The sequence below is a fragment of the Centruroides vittatus genome, unplaced genomic scaffold (assembly GCF_030686945.1).
Source record: "Centruroides vittatus isolate TY-2023 unplaced genomic scaffold, ASM3068694v2 contig_417, whole genome shotgun sequence".
In the NCBI taxonomy this organism is placed as follows: domain Eukaryota; kingdom Metazoa; phylum Arthropoda; class Arachnida; order Scorpiones; family Buthidae; genus Centruroides; species Centruroides vittatus.
In genome coordinates, this window is record NW_027122227.1 from 2,250,383 (window position 1) to 2,273,629 (window position 23,247).

Sequence of the window (23,247 nt, forward strand, 5' to 3'; positions counted from 1 at the left end):
TAACACTTAAATATTTAAATAAAGCATTTTATTTTCACAACTAAAAACTAGGGAATTCAAATGCGTTTATAACTATATTATTAAATCAAGTTTTATTGATTTTAATACAATATATACTAATTTATTATTCATTTTTAGTCTTTAAATTCAATCCCTGGAAAAAGTATTAATTTTTAAAGCATTTTCTATTCAAAATATAAATACATTGTTTAGAGATATTATATCATTTAAAATTGATTTACAGTAAACATTTACAATTACTTTCTAATTACTTGTATAGTCTTTATGTTCACGAACTATAATGAATGGTTATTATACTGTATTAAGGTTTATCAGATGAAAAATTACGAACAGAGAACAAACATCGAAAAGGTGAACATGATGTTTGAATAGTTTGATAGTAAAAACAATAATCTAAACAAAAATTTTATATTATAAAAAAAAGTGTTATTTGTTGTATTTTTCAGTTAATGTTTACTAATTCTTCACGTCTTCTAGAAGACGATTTTTTAAATCAAAACAGAGGACGTCTTTCATATAGAATTAAAGCAGATGATATATTCTACTTTTAATATACTTTATGGCAATCCTAAAACAAGATAAATAGCACAATTTTATAATTAATCATGTTCAATATAATTCATCACTGTTAATTAAACAATTATTAGATCGATGATACAAACTCTTTCTTACTGAATTCTTAGAAATATTAAACATTTTATTCAATGTAAGTAATATAAAGAGATGATAGATATACTTTGAATGAAAATCATATTAAATCTATGATTTATGTAAATTTCTAAAATTTTTATTTCTAAACTTTAATATACAAAATTTTAGACTTGGGTATATCTTGTACAAAATACAAATCCAAAATTGGAATGTAATATAATTTTAAATCCAAAATTCACACCGTGATTTAACATTAAAATTTTAAATTGTAACGGTTACTTGAGGCAGATAAAGACACACTCAGAAACAGTATATGTTATATTCATTTTTATCTGATAACTATAGCCAACTTACTGCTTTTCTCATGTTTAGATATTTTGCATGATGATTGCTATTCTTACTGATTTTAATTTAATCTAAAGCGATTAAAATTAATATATAATATACAAATTGTTATATATAATTTTCAAACTAATAAAATTTTTAAACTAATAAATATCGCTCTCCTCTACTCTTATTGTATAGCAACTTTTAGTAGTTGTAAACCTTGGTTATGGAATACCGTAAATAATTATGATTTTTAAATTTCTTATCTTTAAATTTAAATTTTTTATAAATGTTTCATCCTGATTATATTACATAATATATCTAAAAATACATTAAATCATAAAATTTGTATTTAAGTTAAATTTAACTGACCATTACACGTGTAATATAAAATTTAAAAATCAAAACTCAGCAAATATATATATATATATTATATATATATATATTTATAATATAATATAATAATATAATATTTATAATATAATATTTATAATATATATATATATAATATATATATATTATTATAAAAGATGTAAGAATTAAACAATCAATAAATTTTTAAAATAGCCTATTAAAATTTCATTATTTCATCTGATTCAAGTTTAAATTAATGAAGGAATTCTCATTTACTTTCTTCTTGAAACCTGAACGTTTTTCTGTTATTAGATCTTAGGTAAGCTGACCGTAACATTTACAATCCAATCAGAGACACGTTTCAGAATCAGTGAAAATGGGGTCTAAAATTTATTATATTATTTTTTTAAATCTATAAATTGGTGATATTATATCGACGTCTTAATTAATAAAATTGCTCTGTTCAAAGATTGATTCTACAATAAAATATTAAAAGCATGCAAAATCGGGGAGGTCTGGTCACCTTAAGGTATTTAAGGAAACTTCTTTTCCTTTCTTATCTAATCGTTATCTAGATTGTAAACGAGAAAATACTACAAAATCAGAAAAATACGAGATTATATTGTAAATCAATAAAGCTTTCATTAGCGTGACAAAAGCAAACAAAGTATTACCAATAACTCAAATTTGCAAACATTGTACCATTTTATTTTTGAATCATTCAATAAGCTTTAAATGTATATTCATGATTTAAATTACATTTTAAAAAACGATGTATAATGAAGTATACTATAATGTACGGTTTAGATTAAACACTTATAGTCATTTATAATTGAATTAAAATTTCTTTTAAAATTTTATAAATATTTTATTAGTTAATATATGTTCTTAATTAACTAAAATAATTTAAATTTAAGTTTAAAATCGTTGAACAAAAAGAACAAAGAATAATTTCAATTATACACGTTTAAAAATCGATTCAAGACCGCAACCAACCTCACGCAGTGTGATTGGTTGCTGCACTCGCCAATGAAATGGCGCCGCTACCGGCTTTCCAATACGTCCGCCTCGGTTCTATAAGTACAACGACCTCTGTTTTCATCTCATTTCTAAGTTTGCCGTTTAGTTGACGTACGACAGAAACAGCGAAGATGTCTGGACGCGGTAAAGGAGGTAAAGGTCTCGGAAAGGGAGGCGCTAAACGTCATCGTAAAGTTCTCCGTGATAACATCCAAGGTATCACCAAACCCGCCATTCGTCGTTTGGCTCGTCGTGGTGGTGTAAAACGTATCTCTGGTTTGATCTACGAAGAAACTAGAGGTGTATTGAAGGTGTTTTTGGAGAACGTCATCCGTGATGCCGTAACCTACACCGAACACGCTAAAAGGAAGACCGTTACAGCTATGGACGTTGTTTATGCTCTGAAACGTCAAGGAAGAACATTATACGGTTTCGGTGGTTAAATTGCAATAATAACTATAAAACGGCCCTTTTCAGGGCCAAGACATTCTGATAAAGGGTGGCCAAATGTGTTCTTTCAGACAATCTTTAAACATTACAAAATTAAACTTTATAAAATTGTTTTAATAAATTAATAAAAATTAAGAGATTGCTAAAATTCAATTATGTAATTATAAAAAAATTGTTAACATTTTTTGTAGTAATGTATTCATACACTATTTTAATATAAAATAAAATTCAATAAAAACATTAATTAATGGTTTTGTAAAGTAGAAATAGGCAACCAAATAAACATTTCGATAGTTCAGTTCGTAAAAGCTACTACACGTTCAATTGAGTTAAAATTCATTGACCTCGCACTATCGATTTTATTCCCGCTTAAAACAGAATTTCCAATCGAATAATGTACTGTACTACAGAAACAAAATGACCTTATGTAACTTTAAATGCTGAAAAGTAATTTCTATCGTCTGCTCTTGATTGGTCCATTTGAAAATGAGTTTCCACAAAAAAACCTACCGCTACTATCAATTTTAACAAGATTTCTTAAGAATGGTTTTCTTAAAACATTTCATATACACTAGTATATTATGTTATACATTTTACATATATACTAGAAATTATTTAAAAGAATATATAGTTTTGAATAATTCAAATCATGTATTAAATTCAAGTAGGCTACATAGTCTAATTTTAAATGATAATTTTTCATTTCTTGAAAGAAAAAAGATTCGCTAAATTTTCACGCTTAACCAGCTTTAAATTTATTTTAATTCGGTTTTGGTTTGGTAGTACATTGTTAGTTAAGATAATTAAATGCATTTTATACCAAAAATTTTAAATTTTCTTTTATAAATCTATATTCATAATTGCTTCAAAATTTTATTTTCTTGAATTTTAACAAATTGTATTTCTTGTAATTATTAGTGTTTAAAACAACAAACTCAGAACACCTTATAAATATGCAGCTGTGTTTATTAGATACTAACTAACGTTTTCGGTCGTATTTAACGACCTTCTTCAGGATAGAACATCAAAAGATCGAACACAAACACACTTTGCAGTAACGAACAAGCCTAAAAACGATCTAAATAGATCGTTTTTAGGCTTGTTCGTTACTGCAAAGTGTGTTTGTGTTCGATCTTTTGATGTTCTATCCTGAAGAAGGTCGTTAAATACGACCGAAAACGTTAGTTAGTATCTAATAAACACAGCTGCATATTTATAAGGTGTTCTGAGTTTGTTGTTTTGATAATTTATGCAGTCTACGATGAGTTACTAGTGTTTAATTTATATTAAGAAGAAATTTATATTTTATATAAAAGTGTTTATTGTATTATTTTTAAAACAACTTTTTAAAAGCATCTTAAAATATATTAAAACTTTAAAGGTTAAGACAATATAACCGTTGCTTTTTATTCTATAGCTGCATTTTATCAGAGACAAAATACTAATAAGGTTACAAAATTTTAGCATTTATTACTATGCGTTATAAGATTTGCATTCGAAATGCATAGTAATAAATGCTAACATTTTATAAACCTTATTAGTATTTTGTCTCTGATAAAATGCAGCTATAGAATAAAAAGCAACGGTTATATTGTCTTAACCTTTAAAGTTTTAATATATTTTAAGAGGCTTTTAAAAAATTGTTTTAAAAAGAGTAAAAAATCCGCACCATAAATATATATATTTTACTTATACAAAATGTTTATTGTATATTGTATATATAATATATAAAAAGCTTTTCCGTTAATGATGGCAAATATCGCTGAAATACAGCATCTATACGAATGAATGATAAAATAAATTCACGGGGATATTTTAACGTCTTACCCCGTTTACTCATTTATTTCCAATTATTACATTGAAACACGTAAAATACTTATTTAAAAAATAATAGAAACGAGAGCGTTCCTTAAACATGTAATGAGAGTTAACCAGTTGTGCTTCAATGTTAGCGATTCCATTGAATTATAGAAAAATCAAACTATATGTAATGAAATCTTTGCTAATGTAATAAAGAAAACATTGTAAGGTTCTTGTTTATGTAAAAATAAACACAAATTTCAATAATTAATAATATTTTATCCTCATCTAAACATGAACAGATGATGATAACGGACAGAAGTGGTCATTTTGAAATTTTGTACTAAAAAAGCAAATCATCCATCGCTCTTACTAAGTTTATAAGTTGAGAATTTGAAGTGTATTCTGTACCAATAATACAGAAATACGGGTATTAAAATATATCTTTTATTTAAAAAAAATTTTTGAAATTTGTAAACAAACACAGACTCTGGATTTATGATATAGAGAACTTCAGCGCTGTACAGTAGAGGGCGAAGCTAGTTTTCCCCGACGTTCGCCTCACTGATATATATAAATCACCAATGGCAGGCTGTGAGTTTACAGTTCACTTCTCCAACCTGTAGCTATGACTGACACAGCGGAAGCAAGCGAATCACCTAAAGTTAGCAAGTCTAAGAAGACTGTGAAGACTGCGGCTGCTCGTGCTAAAAAGCCTAAGACTGCTTCTTCACATCCCAAAGTATCCGTAATGGTAGAAGCTGCCATTAGTAATTTGAAAGAACGACGTGGTTCATCCCTTCCTGCCATCAAGAAGTACATTGCCGCTAATTATAAAGTCGATATGACTCGCCTATCTCCATTTGTTAAGAAGTATCTTAAAACAGCAGTGGCAAATGGATCTTTATTGCAGACCAAAGGTAAAGGTGCTTCGGGTTCCTTCAAACTCAATACAGGATCCAGCAAAGCCGATAAACCAGCTAAGGCCAAAGTAGTAAAGAAGGTTCCGGCAGTTAAAGTTCCCAAAAAGAAGGCCACCACAGTCGTTAAAAAACCGAAACCGAAAGCAACTAAAGCTGAAAAGAAAACCAAGCCTGTTAAATCTGCCACCAAGAAGCCAAAAAGCAAACCTGTTGCTAAGCCGAAACCTAAGAAGGTTGCCAAGACACCGACGAAAAAGGCTGCTGCTAAAAAGGGGAAAAAATAAAACGACTTCTTTGTAGAATTCTAACAAACGGCTCTTTTCAGAGCCAAAAAAACATTGGTAAAGAGGGGCGATTCGTATAATTGCATACTTATGATAGTTTTTGGTGTTTATTTGATAATACTTCAGTTCTCCGAACGAAAGCTGCAGTGTTTCCAATTACTACTTTCAGTCTTTTTACACTTGCCCAAGATACGAAAATTTACGAAGAAGGTAAGTGCGGTTTTGTTTAGTATATTTTTTCATAAATTAAATGTATTTTATTATACATTAATTAGTTTCAAGTTTTATTTGGGGTTTAGTATTTTTACTAGTTTTAGTAATACTTCTGTAAAAGTTTTAGTGATTTCTGTAAACCTGTTATACAGATAGTATGTATATACAGTAACCAATCGCATTATATTCTGATGTAATTAGCCTAGCTTTTTATACAGAAAATAATTGTGTTTGTGATAAATTTAGTATTTTACAACTTACACTCCATGTACAATTAGAAACACTTCAATCAAAAGGGAAATACCTGAATATTAAACTAGTTTTCATATTGCTAAATTATACAGTAAAATATTTAGCTATTATAATAATTTTGATCCAAAATGTACTTAACCACAAAACTGTATCTCATGTTTTGCAACAACTTGTCTACAAAAAATTTTTTAGTGGAAACTTTAATTTTTTATAAATTTTGGATTGAAAACAATCGTTATAGACTAAATTACAGGGTGATTATAATAAAAGAACAAATTAGTAGCATCAGACTGATGTTTTTGTTATTAGCATTTATAATTTATAACGCCCATCTCTACTTTTTTTTTTTTTCGCGAAAAACCTTGACAATCCAGTGTGTTTATACAACTGCAAACTCAACTGCTAACGTTTTCAACCCCTGAAAACGTTAGCAGTTGCGTTTGCAGTTGTAAAAGTTAGCAGTTGCGTTTGCAGTTGTACGTTAGCAGTTGCGTTTGCAGTTGTATAAACACACTGGATTGTCAAGGTTTTTTGCGGAAGAAAGAATTATAATTCATCCAGTCTACAGTAAGAAGTATAGTTGCCCATCTCTACTGTCAAGATTAAGTTTTTTACCATTTTGTAACATAAGGTTAATTATTATGCCTTTGTGTCCTTTCTATCTTAATTTAAAATTTTGTATACTAGTACTTTTTATATATTAACAAGACTTATTATACTGGAAAATATCTGCATCCATATTTTCCAATAATAAGTCCTGTTAATATATAAAAAGTACTAGTATACGAAATTTTAAATTAAATTATAAGGTGTTTTATTACCTGAAAGAGCTTGACTGATCAAGTAAATTATTTGCTTAAATAATTTTTATATTATCTTATTACAGTTTTTTTTTCCTTTTAGTAACATTGGCTTGAGTTTTTTACAATTTGTTCAGTTTCTGGTGTGCACCTATAACTAAATTAGATGGATAATACATCACAAAAATACATAAAGCTTGGCACCATGTTATGAATTTCCAGGATTAAATTGCTATTTTAGGTAACCAAAACAGCCATTTAATTGGTACTGACAATTTATCACATCATATTAAATTACATCAATAATATAATATACACTGTGTTCCTAAAGGCATGGCAAGATTATATAAAAAAACAAATATACCTGAAACCAGTAAAAGGAATAAAACTAATGATATGAACATTTTTTTCCCATTTCTAACAATCAATATCAGATATATCATTTCAGAAAAATTTCCAAGATTCTCCAGAGAACAGTTTCCATCAAAGTAAAAATGTATGTGACTGACAATTAAATCCATAGATCATAGCTCTGGTCCTCTGCCTCCAATTATCACCCAGACTACAGAAAATTTACTTTTGCTAATACAAATGGTTTTTTTTTTTTTTTTTAGGAAAAATAGCATAATTGATGAAAACTAATACAGCATAAATAATTGTATCTACAGCAAAATTACCATAGAACTATCCTATCCTGTTCCCTATCTTCCCTAAATTGGGCAAGTTAGTATTAATAATTGCCATAGGTTAATGTTACCTTAGGTAGCCAAGATTGCAGCTTGCCTCTAATTCCAGCGAGGAAACAGTGAGACGCATGTCCTAACCTAACCTATTCTAATAATTTGGTTGCTAATAATTATGGTAATTTATTAGAATAGGTTAGGTTAGGACATGCGTCCCACTGTTTCCTTGCTGGAATTAGTGATGAACTGCCATCTTGGCTACCTAAGGTAACATTAACCATGCCATCTCTATCAATGCTCATCCTGGGGAGCAGACAAATGTTCGCATGCTCTCAGGATATATAGAGCCCTCTGTCTCGCTCTAACAAAAGGAGGGCACGACCTGGGAAATTCAATTTGGGATGAGACTTGGTATATAGGTAGTACTCCTTTAGGATGTTCAATCCTCAAAACAAGAAAGTGCAATGGCCAGCCAATTTTAAGAAAAAAGCCTTTAAAAATTCAAGCTCAGCTTATGTACTAATAAGTTTTGCTAGGTCAGCAGCTGCTGAGCAGCTCAGTTGACATCGTTCTTGGCTACCGCCAAGTCGTTCAGGGTTCAAATCTCGGTCTCGATTAGTAATTTTTTTTTCTTTCTAAAAATTTTTTAAAATAAGTATTTTGAATATATATAAATATTAAAATTTTATTATAATAAGCAATTTCATTTTAAAAAATGTTTAACACGATTGACCTGGACACAAACAACATTTCACAGACTTCGGCCTGTGAAATGTTGTTTGTGTCCAGGTCAATCGTGCTGCTTACATTCTCCATTCTAATGTCGAATGTAGGGACACAACTTGTGCCAGTTGCAAATAATCTTTTCAGCTGAGTAACTGAACAATCAGCTAACAGTCCATTCTGAGATTTTTGTTTAATGTAGTAAAATATCACCTTGTATATCACCTTGGTCAACTCCTGGGATATATGTTGACATTAGCTTAAAGCAGTTTCCTAAGGAATCCACCCCGGAATACATCTATAGACAGCACTTTGCAGAAATTCAACACCACGACAGGAATTTAATTCCTATTTATACTGATGGATTGAAATTGGTTGATTACGTTGGCTCAGCCTTTGTCTGCCTGAATGAAATTGTGGCAGAACAAATAGCATCAAATTCTTCCATCTTTACTGCGGACTTGCAGGCTATTTGTTTAGCCCTAAAGTATATAAATAGGAAAGGTCATCGTTGCTGCGTGATTTACACTGACTCAGTTAGTGCACTTCAGGCTTTGATCTCGTGAACCTAGTTCTCACTCCATAGTGATTAAAATTTGTAAACTGATTTGTCATCTTATTGCGATTAATTTCTCTATAAAATTTTGTTGGGTCCCAGGCCACGTGGTATAAGGGAAAATGAAGAAGCTGATGTAGCTGCAAAGTCAGCAAGTCCTTCTCAGCATACAATGCATATTGAAGGAGGTGACTTGAAGCTAGTCGTTAAAAAAACGACTGGAGGAGAGATGGCAAAATGTGTGAAATGCACAAGTCCACAATAAACTACATGAGATCAAACCTATGATAGAAAATTGGACACATAAGCAACCCTATGACGAGATCTGAGGTTATTTTTACTCGTTTGAGAATTGGACATACTCGGCTGACTCATCAATATCTTTTGAAGGGCAATGAGCAGCCAGTATGCCAGTATTGCAAATGTCCACTTACCATAAAACACATACTGCTCGATTGCTCTGCCTTTGAGATAATGCATAGACAGTATCTCGGGACAGGACGTTTGACAGAGATTCTGGGCCAGGGCCCAATCTGTATGATGTATTAGACTTTTTAAAGGTCACTAATTTGTACAAAGAGATTTAACTATTTATTTATTTTTTACCTTTTTGTGTTTTGTCATTTGTTTGTTTTAATTGTGTATATACTTGTTATTGTTTTTTTTGTTGTTATTTTATATAACATATTCATATAGTGTTTGGTGAATTAACCATTCGGCGTGGTGCAGCTTGGCCTTTGTGGCCCTTGCACCAAAAAACTGCAACTAACCAACCTATAATGCTGACTTTATTTTTAGCTAAATGCTGGTTAGAAACAGACAAAAACGTTTGCATCATTAAATAATTTTATTTGTTTTGCTGGTTTTGTATATTTGTATGTTTTTATTCCATACAACCAGTTTTTGAAGAAGTAAATGTGATAATACACTATAGTCATGTATATTAGATTTTTCTACTGTAAAAATAAGTAAAGAAGGATGAACACACACTAATGTTAAGCTTTGTAGGTTGACAGTTTGATTAAGAGTTACCATATTTTTCTATATATAATGTGCACCCATGTTTTGCCCCAAATTTTCAGGGAAAAAAATCTTTTCATTTTAATTTTTCAATTCAAATGTATTTGTTTATAATTATGTACTTCTTTTTATATTATAAAGGAATTTTAGCACTTATATTTCACTTACAAGATGATAAATTTTAGGAAATAGTTTCAATATCATAATTGACATTTTTAATTAGTTCATAAATTATTTCAAAGCTATTAATATATGTGATCTAACAACAGGTACCATTAACTACAATTACCAGTTATACTAATTCAGACTATATAGGCGCCATTATATGTAGAATATAATTAAAACTGCTTAGTTCATAGAGCCAAATAATTTTTATTAGTATAAATGTTTTCAGTCTCTTTACAGATCGTCATCAGCTTACAAAACTACATTCAAATAAAGAATGGCAGGTCCTAATATGTAGGTAGGATTGAATAAGATTTAAATTTAAAAATTACCATGACACTTAATAAGATGTAAGAAGAAATAATCATGACACTTAACTGAAAATTAAAATTGTGTGGCCACAATCTGATAAGAGATATTAAAAATTTATTATTAAAATTTTCTTTCTTATTCTTATTTCATATTCTTTATTATTATAAAAAAAACCAAAAAAAAAAATACTTAATTTAGAGGACAGATGAGTTTTTAAAAATATTGTAAATGCTAATAACAATTAATTATTGTAACATCATCACAATGCTGGGCTGCAATTTTTAGTTTATTTAATTTAAAATATGTCCCCTAGGGTTTATACAAAAACTGACTTTAAAAAACCAGTTTTTGAATTTTATTATTAAAATTTTCTTCCACCCCAAAAAATGGAGATAAGGGATATTTACAACTTGATTTGAAACTTTTAATTTATTTACTATTTATAAAATTTCAAAAATATAACAATAAAATCAACCGACATCTACACAAAACAAAACAAAAAAAAGACAATGCTAGATTATCACATTAAACTGTAAAATTTACTCCATAGAAAACCATAAAGAAAACCAAACAATAATGAATGTCTACAAAATATTATTTTATTTCTAATTTTTCTAAGAAAATATGATTTTAGAAAGCAAAGAATGTCTATAGATCTATTGCTTAACTGTGTCCTTATTTTGCACACAAAATTGCCAGAAATAGAAAAAAAAACCTCTCATTTGCTACTGAGTTGGGTTTAATCATCTTTAAAGCATTAAATAATAAATTAAATTTTTTGTTCTTCTGTTTGTGTCCTCTAGTACTAAAAAACTCCCTTTTTAGTGTCTTAGGGCTGACGAAGTGACTTCAAGATTTAATTATATCAGATTTTTCGGCTAGTGTAAGAAATATACTAAGACTTTGTCCAAACGTTCTATGGATTTTGTAAATGAAGTGTTACTAATCCCATTTGTCTTCTCTCTTGAATTCCTACCTCTACAGCATGTAACAACTTGGAATTAATTTTAGTTTTCAAATTTTTCAATTCACATAACAAACAGAAATTCAAATATGCCTTCACTTGCTAATAAATAGGATGATAAGATGCAAATCTTGTTGTCCTAAGGCATCAGCTGCTAAATGTATTGGTCCTAAAACTTTAAGGAGTTCTACAATTTTACAATACTCTGCTTCATAGCTTTCAATGACATTGGTGTTTCTCACCTGCCACAGGTGAGAAACACCAATGTCATTGAAAGCTAAAGCAGCACACTTCTTTTAAGTGTACAAATCTTTCTATCATTTTTCCATTGTTGCAAGATTTTTCCCTATTGTAGGAAGAATTTTTGTAGATAGTATATAACAATATTTCTTTTTATGGCAATGATGATTTTGTATCAAAATGTTGATGTTTTTAATCAAAAAATTAATTAATTTTTATGTTTAAGTCTAGGCTCAAAAACTGGTTTTTCAGGTGAGAAAACTGTTTTTAAATTATAAATTTCTTCAAAAAACCAAGTTTTAAAAACTGACAAACCCCAATATCCTCTCCACCTCAAATTACTAGTGGTTTGTCCTTGTACATCATACTTTCCTTTAACAATTGAATCCTCCATCATTTATCTAACACCTTTCAGAGAAACTTTTTGAATTAAAATAATGTGACTTCGTTTGCATTGGAAATTCTTATATAGTTAATTGGGGTCTCCTACTCCTAAGGTTTCCATATCTGATCTCGGATTGTATCTTTCTGATTCTATTTTCGAGATTAAGGAAAGACAGATGAATGAACAGATGGATGACAGTGAGAATTTATAGGTCTACAATTTTTCTCAAATTGCAGCCCAATTAAGATATCATTAAGTCCAAATCCACCAGAAATATGACACATGACCCCTCTATCTCCCCACTCCCTCAAACATTAACCACAAAATGTAATAGCATCAATGCCCCTTATATATAAGTTACCATGCCAAATTTTGTTTCTTAATCTTTACCCAATCCTGAGATATTAAATGAAATAGATACCAAAATGCACTTGCATACATCCACAGAATTTTTCCTAGTTTGATTTTTTGGGGTTTAGGGGGGTCGTCTCAAAACATTGAGATTTGCAAAAAAAAACCTGAATATCAAATTTGACACAATTCTAATACTTTCCCAAGAAGTCTTCTGTTATACAGATAACAAGCCAGGAAGTAAAATTTGTTCTATTTGATATTAAAACTAGTTTCAGTAGAAATGTCAGAAAATATTTTAATTTTCTGTTTGGTCCACAATTACGCTATATTTCATATATTGTTTATTTTATTAACTTTATCTAAAATTTGTTCATTAAAAAACACAATATAATCATTTTTCTGTAAAGCCATATTGGTCCCGGCAATTTTTATTAATTGATGATGAAATGATTTACAAATCAGTAGAATAAATGGTATTATAGTTTTTAATAGGTATTAAAAACTATAATACCATTTATTCTACTGATTTGTAAATCATTTCATCATCAATTAATAAAAATTGCCGGGACCAATATGGCTTTACAGAAAAATATATCTATTTGACTATACATACATATATGAGTCTAGCTGATTTGTCCCTTCTACATTACATAGATGAGTCTAGCTAGACTCATCTATGTATGTATAGTCGAATAGAAATATTTTTCTGTAAAGCCATATTGGTCCCGGCAATTTTTATTAATTGTAATTTTTAATTTTAATTATGCTGTGCCACCGCTAGAGGACTTTTTAACTATTTTACATTTTGTGGCGAATGGTAGCCTACAAAGAAAGGTCGACTTCGCCGGTGGAACTGTTATTGCCTCGTACAGTGTGTGAAGGGACAAATCAGCTAGACTCATCTATGTACGTATAGTCGAATAGAAATATTTTTCTGTAAAGGCATTTCATCATCAGTTCAGTTCTGCTATCCTTGTCCTATATATACAATCCATTGGTATACCTATAGTTTGGGTATAAAATTTATTATCTTGATATAAGCAATTAAGGATATCTTCTACCTTAATTACCGGTGACAATGACAATATTAAAGAACTTTTACTTCTGGAAATGAAAACATTTAATAAATCTGTAACAAATGCTTTTGACCTTCTCTAAGGTTTGCGTCAGGATATAGAACCATCCAATTCCAACGTCGGAATGCTTTGAATAGAACAATTTTGAGTATTAAATTTAAAATAGTTGGAATATATAAAGAGACTCAATGTTTGCAAGCACGTGAATTCAACATATACATATAAGGCAATCCCTGTGAGCTTATTATTTGAGGGTCCAGCAAATAATATAAATTTAACAAGTGTTATCGTTGCCATGCCCCCATATTCCCAATATTTTACATTTAATATTTAAAATCGTTCTATTCAAAGCATTCCGACATTGGAATTGGATGGTTCTTTAACCTGATAAAGATTGAAAGCATTCGTTACATGATTTATTAAACGTTTTCATTACTGGAAGTAAAGGTTTTTTAATATTGTCATATAAACAATTATTTTTAATTACAAATACATATAAATCAATCAACCAATACTCACACTGTAGGGAGCCTCTTCTATGTCTTCAATCTGTATGCTTGGATACAAATTTCTGAAATCTAAAGAACACATTTTGTAATGCTGGCAAACATTAAATCGTTTTAGATTTATTATTATTATTATTATTTTGTCAGTATTTCTAATACTATATTCAGATATCTCTAATTTATTTAGAAAAATTTGTAAAGAAAAAACTAACTTATATGAATTATAATTTTTGATGTCTATAAACAGTCTGTAATTAATAGGAATTTTATGCATTTTTATTCTTAATATTAAATTGCAGTGTTTTATTGCATTCATTTAATATTGTATCACATTTTTCTTTTTAATAATGATATTCATTTTTAATTGTTCTAATATCTTTTGTGGTGATTTTTTAATGCTCAATTCTAGATTATCTTCTAAGATTTTAATATGGTATCAATTACATTGATTTTAGTATCATCTGCTTTTATTTAGCTGCTTTCAAGATGCTTGGATTTATTTATTTTATTTTTAGATGAAACACTTATCTGTGCAATCCTGTTTTTACTATATAGTATTTTTATATTCATTTTTTGTTTTTCCTATTACTCTTTCTATAACATTTAATACTTGTATTTTTATATTTGGCTTTAGGCAATATAAGAAAAAACTGCTTAATAGAGGGGAAAAAAGCTAAAACAATAAATGAAATATTTGAGTATTTGCTTTTTGGTCATACATTAAACAAAGATCTACTAATCAATTTAGTAATATAAGTGATTCTGAAAATGTTAGATATTTAACAACTTTTATAATTTAAACAGAACATAGATTAATTATAATACATAATGGAGTAAATCAGCAGTTCCCAATCTTTTTTGAGTTTCGTACCCCTTGGGATCCCATTTTCTTAAGTTTTATTTACCATTTCCTGATTTTTGCTAAGTTTAATTTGTGTTTAAAATTTAAATTGAAGAAAGTCTGTTGAAAAAGGAATCACCATTTATTCACTTTCAATGTTCCAGAATATAAACATTTGACCAGAATATAAACAACTGACCTTTCAGGTATGGATGGAAGGAAAGAAGACATCTGTGGCATTGCCAGTTTCGATTTTTAAACTAGTATTTTTAATCGGATATTTTTTCTTTGTTTTTAAAAGAAGTTTTAATTTTGATGATCAAGTAGCCTACAATGAAAGGTCAGTCGTCAAAAGTTTGTATTCCAGAACGTTGAAAGTGAATAAATGGTAATTCTTTTCTCGACAGACTGTTTTCGATTTAATTTTTAAACTTAATCTCCATCTGATGAAATTCTACAAATTTAATTTGTGTGTATGTCAGTGGCACCTTGGTCAATTATGTGCTGTGCAATTACATGTAAAAAAAAAATTTTTTTTTTTAAATTGAAAATTGTAAGAAAAGACACAGAAATATAATAAAAATAGAGCTGTTTTTATTTAAAATTAAGCTTAGAATGACGTGATGTCACCAAAGACCTCAATACAGAATTTGAATATTCTTATATATCTGCCTTTATTAATTTTTTTTCGTGTACCCCTAAACCACCAAGTGTGAACTCGAGTTGGGGATCGCTGGAGTAAATAAAAGATTTGACGTTAAATACAGGGTGTCCCAAAAAGATGTACTCACTCTTTGATAGACAATTAATAATGTTTTTTTAATTTAGTAATAGGTTTTAAATTAATGTATTTATTTATTTGTTTATTGATTTAACTTTTTAGGACTGTGTGTTTGTCAAGACATGTCTATTTACAAAAAAATATTTATATATTTGACAATCAAAGAATGAGTACATCTTTTTGGGACACCCTGTATTTAAAATTTTTGACAAAATAAATTATCTCATTTTCTGTTTTATAGATTAAAACTAAATTAGAACCACAATAGACCAAAATTATTACTTTCACTTCCAACAAAATATTTTAATATATTAGAGTTTTCAATCTAATTGATCGGTCTTCATCAGGCCACAACTTAAAAGTTTACTTTCATTGATGGGATGTTCAAACAGAACACATTCATATAAAGATTGTTGTAAATTGAATTCCTCAAAATTAAACACTTAAAATTACTGTCTATTCTTCCAATAGAACAATAGTTATAAATGTAAATATTAGAATCATATTACATTTTTATTTGTGTTGTTTCTCTAAAAATTTTATAACAATTAAAATAATAAATCTTACCATTCCTCCCATGAACTGGGATGGTGGAAATGTGTAGAGGAGATGTTATTGGGAGTTATAAAAGATCTTCCAAAGGCAGAAATAGACTACTTATAATACTAATCTACAGTACCTTTCATATGGTGCAGCCACCTGACGTTGCAAAATTCAATGTGCAAATGTTTTTGGCCATGTTCAATGGCCAGCTTCAGGCATTTTCGCTGAAGACTTGTGTCAAATCTTTTTAAACATTTTGGAATTTTACCAGCAACAAATATGAAAAAATTCTAGAATGTTTAAAGAAATTTGATGCAAAGCTTTGTTGAAAATGCCTGAAGCTAACTTTTTCTGTTATAAGAGTAAACAGTAATTTTGAATGTTTAATTGTGTGTTCCTGCTGAACATTCCACCACTGAATGCAAATATTTAAGTTTGGCCTGATGAAGACTGATCAATTAGGTCAAACTCTCATATATTAAAATATTTTGTTGAAAGTGAACAAAGTATTTATTAATTTTGAATTATTTTCTGTTTGTATGAGTGATTTGTTTTATTTTTGTATTGCATGTATTTTTAATCTATTTAAATTTATAATTTTCTCGGCATATAAATACTGGACATTATAATCTGTCACCTATTATGTTTTTGAACTTTATAACAATTGGATAAACTTCTACAGTTTTTATATCTGTTTAAAAAATATTTGTACAGTAGACTCCAAGCTTTACAACCACTCACTTTATAACCTGTTTTTACAACTAAAATAACTATAAATTTTCTATTGTGATTTCTGAAAGGTTATATTTTAGTGCCATAGTTTTCCCTCATCTAGGCGTGGTATTTTATTGTCCAAATTGCATTTCTGAGAACAGGAGTTCAGTTTACAACACAACCTATAAGAGAGATCACAAGCTCACTTAACAATGGTTTTCTAGAAACCAATTAGGTTGTAAATGCAGTGATCTACTATAGTGCTAAATGCAACTGTTTTATGTAATTAAAGTGTAATAGAACTATTCCAATTAGATTATTATTTTTCTGTTATAGGAGCATTTTTTCAAAATATCTTACATATCTTTTATAATTAGATAGTTATATATCTGTGCTAAATATCTAATATGAAGGAGTATTTTTACAGCTATCTATAAACAATATTTAAGTACTCATTTTCAGGATAAAAGCCAAAATTAAAACTGATTAAATTAACCAGATATAACAAACACACAATGATAAACCCTTTGTGATTAAACTTATTTAATTTAAAACCCTAAATTCTAGTGTTTTAGATCTAGAATAACCATTTTTATTTTAAGAATTTTAATTGATTTTTAAAATTAAACTTGCCTTTTTTTCAAATTTCTTGAAAAAATATCTATCATTAATTTTTCTTTAAGTAAGTTATGGATTTACAAAAAGAATTTTGGATGTTACTTTCTGAAGGAATATAAATGTTTAGAAAAATGTTTCCTCAAATATGAGCTAAAATAAGTTTGAAAGCTTTGAGATTTAATCTTTAAAAAAGTTTTTCAAAGACTTTTATTTAAAAATTATTATTTTAAGTGCAATACTTCTAAAATATTTTACATTAAAAAAATTACAAAAAGTATTTTTTTCAAAATTAATTTCATCTTAAATACTGTATTAAAAACTAAAATTACAAAAAGAAAAAAAAATAAACTAAAAGATAAATATTTGAAATGGTTTTTGTTTACAATGCCTAAATTCAAAATTTTAAAATAATTTTCATAAAAACTTCATATTATATATCAAAATTCAATGTTTTGAAAGATCCTAAAACTCTTACATTCCATTTGGAATCATTGAAGTGAAGTACTACTGATATCTAATGAACTTTTTTCTGTTTAAACTAATTTCTAGCATTCGATAAATACTAAATGTTTCCTATACATACAAATATATATTATATATATAGTACAGTGGTACCTCATATAACATACTTAACCCGTTCCAGGTGCACGTCCGTTAAGTGACGTCCATTATACGAAACGCATTTTCCCATAGAAATACATGTTAAAACATCTAATTCATTTTGCAGCATAAAATAACTGTACTGTATCATAAAAAAATAAACATGGGGTGCGTTCTTTTATTCCTCCGTGTAACTCTGCGCGAGCGACATCCGTTTAAAAATTCCTGCAGAACGCATTCCTAAATTCTGGTGGGAATGCACACCATCGAACAGCAAAAACGGCCGCTTGTAGTAGTAGTTTACGGTGGAAAGCAACATGGCGTCCTCCATGGCTCAGATAGTTTCGTTTCTGGGTCCATTATGTGGTTTTATGAATGAGAATTTAGAAATTGTGAAAGCACAAGTCAGCGCTCATGGTGATGTGTCTTTACGAATTTTTTTCGAGGCTATTTTGAATGCTCTTTCAACAAATAATCCATTTTATGGTTAAATTTTACAATTGAGACCATTCTTTTGCCTTTTAAAGCTCATATTTTAGAATTATAGATTCCTCCATCACAATACTATCGATAGTGCGGGCGCTGCCATCTTTCTTTCACCGTCATTCCTAAATGCCTACAAACAGCAGCTCACTCTCATAGTAGCGGAGATGCAGAGCGACCGCTATTAAAGAACGCACCCATGGAGCAGTCACCAATTATGCCAGAAAGTTCGTTGTTCGCAGCCAGTCCGTTGCTCAAGTCATGTAACAGCCAAACAGAAAGTCCATTGTTTGCAGCGTCTGTTATTCGAGGTGTACGTTATACGAAGCACCACTGTATATGACTTGTATTTTATATATATAAGTATATGGAATATTACCATATTTCTACACAAATAAGAACATGCTGTTATTTCTCAAGCTTGTTTGTGCTTATAACAGCAATGCATTGCTATGTCAATGTAAATTAAATGTATGAGTAAATGTCTGTTAACTATTACTAAAACAAAACAAATAGAAAATGCTTCCAACACTATATAAAAGTTTTTTTTAAAATACTAAGAATTTTAGATTCTTTGCTGAATATTGTATTTTGGCCCATCTATAAGAGCATGTTCTTATATGCAGTAATATGATATATATTTCTTTTTATTAATCATTAGATTAATGACATTAAAGGTATTCTTTTAATTCATGATGTGAAATTATAATAATTACATTTTGTTTTCTTTTAGGTTGCTAAAAGAAATTTCTGCAAAATAAAAATCTGACAATTTGAAGACAGTATTCAGTTGGCAGTATAAAGAAGTTAAACATGAACTCATTAACTAGAAAAATTAAGACTGAATCATATAAGTGGACAATATAACATAAAATTTAGTAAAAATTCCATTTAGCATCCTGTAATATTTACATTTCTATCAAATGTACATATTTTCTTTAAAACTAAAATGTTTTTGTAATTAAGAAAATTTTCCTATTTTGTATAATAATTCATAAAGAAAAATCATCACAGAACATATTATTTTGCAAAGTTGTATATGACTTAAATATATAATTTGAAATATTTATATGAGCATAATTTTTGTTACTCCTGTAAACTAGCAGAGGTAAAAATTTTAATATGAGTGTAATTTTTTAAATGTTTATCACCATTGTAACAAAATCATATTTTTACAATTCATGTTTAAAAATTCTTGTATTCATAATAGTAACTGATTCATTAAAAATGTCTCATTGTTTTAAACAAATGACAAATGACTACTGATTAAAAATTACATACTTTTACACAGAAATTTCACATATCAATATAAATGTGTGTGTATATGTTAGTCAAAACCCGTTGTTAGTTAGTTTTTTAGTTAGTTAGTTAGTGTCACCAAATTAATGTCACCAAATTTAACAACATATTTGATTATAATTTGAGAATACCCATGTCCAGCATCAGAGTTAAAACCCATAAAAGAAATGAAGCTTGTTGCCCTTTGGTTGACATAAAATTCTACATACTCTATTAACTTAGAAAAATTCCTCAAAAATACCACTTTCAACTAAATGTATATTAGTATATTGTATTGAAAATATTGTAGTAAATGGTATATTTTATAATCTATAATAGTCATGAGCAACCCATGGCTCACGAGGTCCTAGTATGTGGCCCAGGGCTTTGACAACACAATTTTATTTTCATGTTTTATGCCTCATTTTATTATGCAATCCTAATTAAGCTGACATTCTTAATGAACATTTTAACTAAACTTAACCACTGAAAAGATGAGAATAAACTAAATATTACTAGTTTGCTTATCATTAACATATATTATCTTAGAGCCTAGAATACTAATAATTATGTATTATGTTGATACCCAGCAGACTTTCAGGCTGCAACTCCATAAGAAAAAATGCATGTGACCTGCTGGAGAAAGCCTATGAACCGATAACTACTTATTACTGTCATCCAGAAAAAGTTGCTCATCTCTGATCTACCTTAAAATTGCTTATACATCAATATATCTAATACAGGGTGTGCATAGAGTCTGGGACCAATGGAGAATTTGAGCAAGAGCACATTAACATTAATGAACTACCTCTACAAAATATGTTTACCATCATTATAACTTGTACAGGTGGAACTTTTCTTGTTCAAAAATTTTCTTTATTGTGTTACGTGGCACTCTGATCTCTATGCTGGTGCATATCAGAGACTTTAAAGCTCCATTTGCAAGCATATCAGTTCATATCTCCTCGTTGATGGACAGCCACCCACTCCTATTCTGGACCTATTCTGTTTCTCACAATTTCTGAAGCAGCTCCCCACAGTGATGTGTGTTATTGGCAACTTCTCTGCATGTCTCAAATTCAATTTGAGACATCCAATTATCACCACCTGGTCTTCCTTACTCAGCCCCTTCTCTCAGTCTATAAGAAGAAAAAATTTTTCATGGTTTCAGACTTTATGCACATCCTGTATTTTGTCCCTTACAAAACATTGAAGAGATGTTTCTGAAAACATTACTACTAATAGATATTAATTAAATAATAATATTGAAATCAATTTTTCTATTAAAGAAAATAATGTAAATAAACAACCTTCAAAAAATATTAATGACGATGATAAGAAATATTTACAAAAATTAGATCTCTTATGAGTCTTCATACAATTTAAAGAAATTAAATTTTAAAAGTAGGAGTACCTTATAATGTCAATTTAACAAATTAATTTTCTTTATCAATAGGATTGTAATAAGAAAGTACAGCACATACTGTATTTTAATTGATTTGGTTATCAATTTTCAAGAATTAAACATTATCAGTCAAGCATTTGTAAAATGATATCTTCAAATTAAATAAAACCAATCCCAAATAATTTAACAAATCCTAATGATTTATCATAATAAAAACAATGGGACTCCTTAAATTATTAATAGTTGTACTTGTTTAATTTCTATAATATGGAGCCGATGAAAGATGAAATTAAACGTCTTCAAAAATTGATAGTTTAAAAATAAAAATAATTACAATTAATAATGAAAAAAAATAGTAGTGGAGAAATTATTTCAAATGAATGGAATTCAGATTTAATATTATAAACCGATAACATTAAGCAAAGTAAATAAGATTACAATCAAAGGAAATCTGGTTTCATTGACGTTAATATTCAACGAACACAAAAACAATTAACAAATGTAAAATGTCAAAGATTTTTTAACCATCATTTATTATTAATCGATACATATATATATATATTCATTTAGTATTGTTTGCCTGCTACCAACTTCAACAACAGCTATTATATGCCTGCAATTTAAATTATTGTAATTGCAAGTAAATTATGATTAAAACAATTTAAAATTTAAAGCACTGCTATAAATTTAAATTGCTGCTTTTAAGCATTAAATTTAATGCTTAAAGCACTGGTTAAAATTGATTAACAGCACATGTTGAAGATGATAGCACAAAAAGAGGTCCTATCATTTGAAAGTAATAATAATAACCAAATTCTTCTCATATTTTTGTGTATAACACATGGATTATGTATTTTAAAAAGTTTGAAAGATGTATGGGTTATATGCCAATTTTAAATTGCAATTACACATGGTTGTCAAGTGCTTGTACATGGGCCCAAGACAGAGCAGACCCCTTTAGCTATCTTTTTTTTTTCATTGAACAAATGAAATACATAGAATATTTATTAAAAGAAGTAGTCTTAAAGATTTTTTTTTATGTTAGTAAAAAATAATATTAATTTTATAGGGATAAAACCACTACAAGCTAATAAGTCTTCTCTAGACCCGAGGAAAAATCCCTAGCTTCCTCTCTTAACAGCCCTGGCAATTACAAACATATGGCAGCAACTGTTGTCCCACAGACACAAGGTATATTATGTGATAGGTAGGGATGACAAACCTTATTGAGTTTGCATGCCACATAGTATAATTATCTTTAAAAATGTTTATGCATGCCAAGTTTTAGACTTGCAATAACAATATTTAAAGAAATGAATATGCTTTAATTAGAATAACAGTAAAGAAGCTGACTGAAAAAGGATGATTAGGTAATAAACCAAAAGGATAATTGAGAAAACAGGTGAAATAAAAAATCATATGTTACATGCCAATTTTTCCTGACATGCCACTTTGGGTATATGCCATAAATTCATCATCCCTGGGGTAGGTTATACAAAGGATTTGTTCATTCTAGCAATTTTTCATGGGTATATACTACTGTGAGTTATATGCATAGAAATTTGATAAATAAGCAAGGTTTTATAATGTATTTTAATTGCATGTTTTGGGTCCTGCAAATTTTGATGATAATATCCATACAATTATAATAATTAATAAATGATACAGAGTCTACTATATATGGTTTTATAGCATACAGATCCATTTTACCTATTCACAATTATCTGAGTGTTTCTGTACATCTTTAGTAGAAAATTTATATTAAAATATTTTTAAAAGTTTTAAATATAAAATTTATATTCAAAGAAACAACACCTTTAAACAGCAAAAAACATACTGCTTGACAATTGGAAACAGCAACATTTTTTCTATAAAATGTCACCCAGTGGCAATACAACACTTGAA

At 28.7% G+C, this 23,247-nt stretch overlaps 2 protein-coding genes across 2 annotated transcripts; both read left to right on the plus strand.

The window, feature by feature from the left end:
• Positions 1-2,445: 2,445 nt before the first annotated feature.
• LOC136976661 (histone H4) lies at positions 2,446-3,385 on the plus strand. The gene has a single exon (XM_067272010.1). The coding sequence runs from the start codon at positions 2,505-2,507 to the stop codon at positions 2,814-2,816; it is 312 nt and encodes a 103-aa protein (XP_067128111.1). The 5' UTR covers positions 2,446-2,504; the 3' UTR covers positions 2,817-3,385.
• A 1,832-nt stretch (positions 3,386-5,217) lies between these two features.
• LOC136976681 (histone H1, orphon-like) lies at positions 5,218-19,479 on the plus strand. The gene is made up of 2 exons (XM_067272044.1): positions 5,218-6,040; positions 19,393-19,479. The coding sequence occupies exon 1, from the start codon at positions 5,252-5,254 to the stop codon at positions 5,828-5,830; it is 579 nt and encodes a 192-aa protein (XP_067128145.1). The 5' UTR covers positions 5,218-5,251; the 3' UTR covers positions 5,831-6,040; positions 19,393-19,479.
• The last annotated feature ends 3,768 nt before the right edge of the window (positions 19,480-23,247 follow it).

What these genes read in the sequence shown, in the direction of transcription:
- LOC136976661 (XM_067272010.1), top strand. Translation starts at nt 2,505, where the DNA reads ATGTCTGGACGCGGTAAAGGAGGTAAAGGTCTCGGAAAGGGAGGCGCT.
- LOC136976681 (XM_067272044.1), top strand. Translation starts at nt 5,252, where the DNA reads ATGACTGACACAGCGGAAGCAAGCGAATCACCTAAAGTTAGCAAGTCT.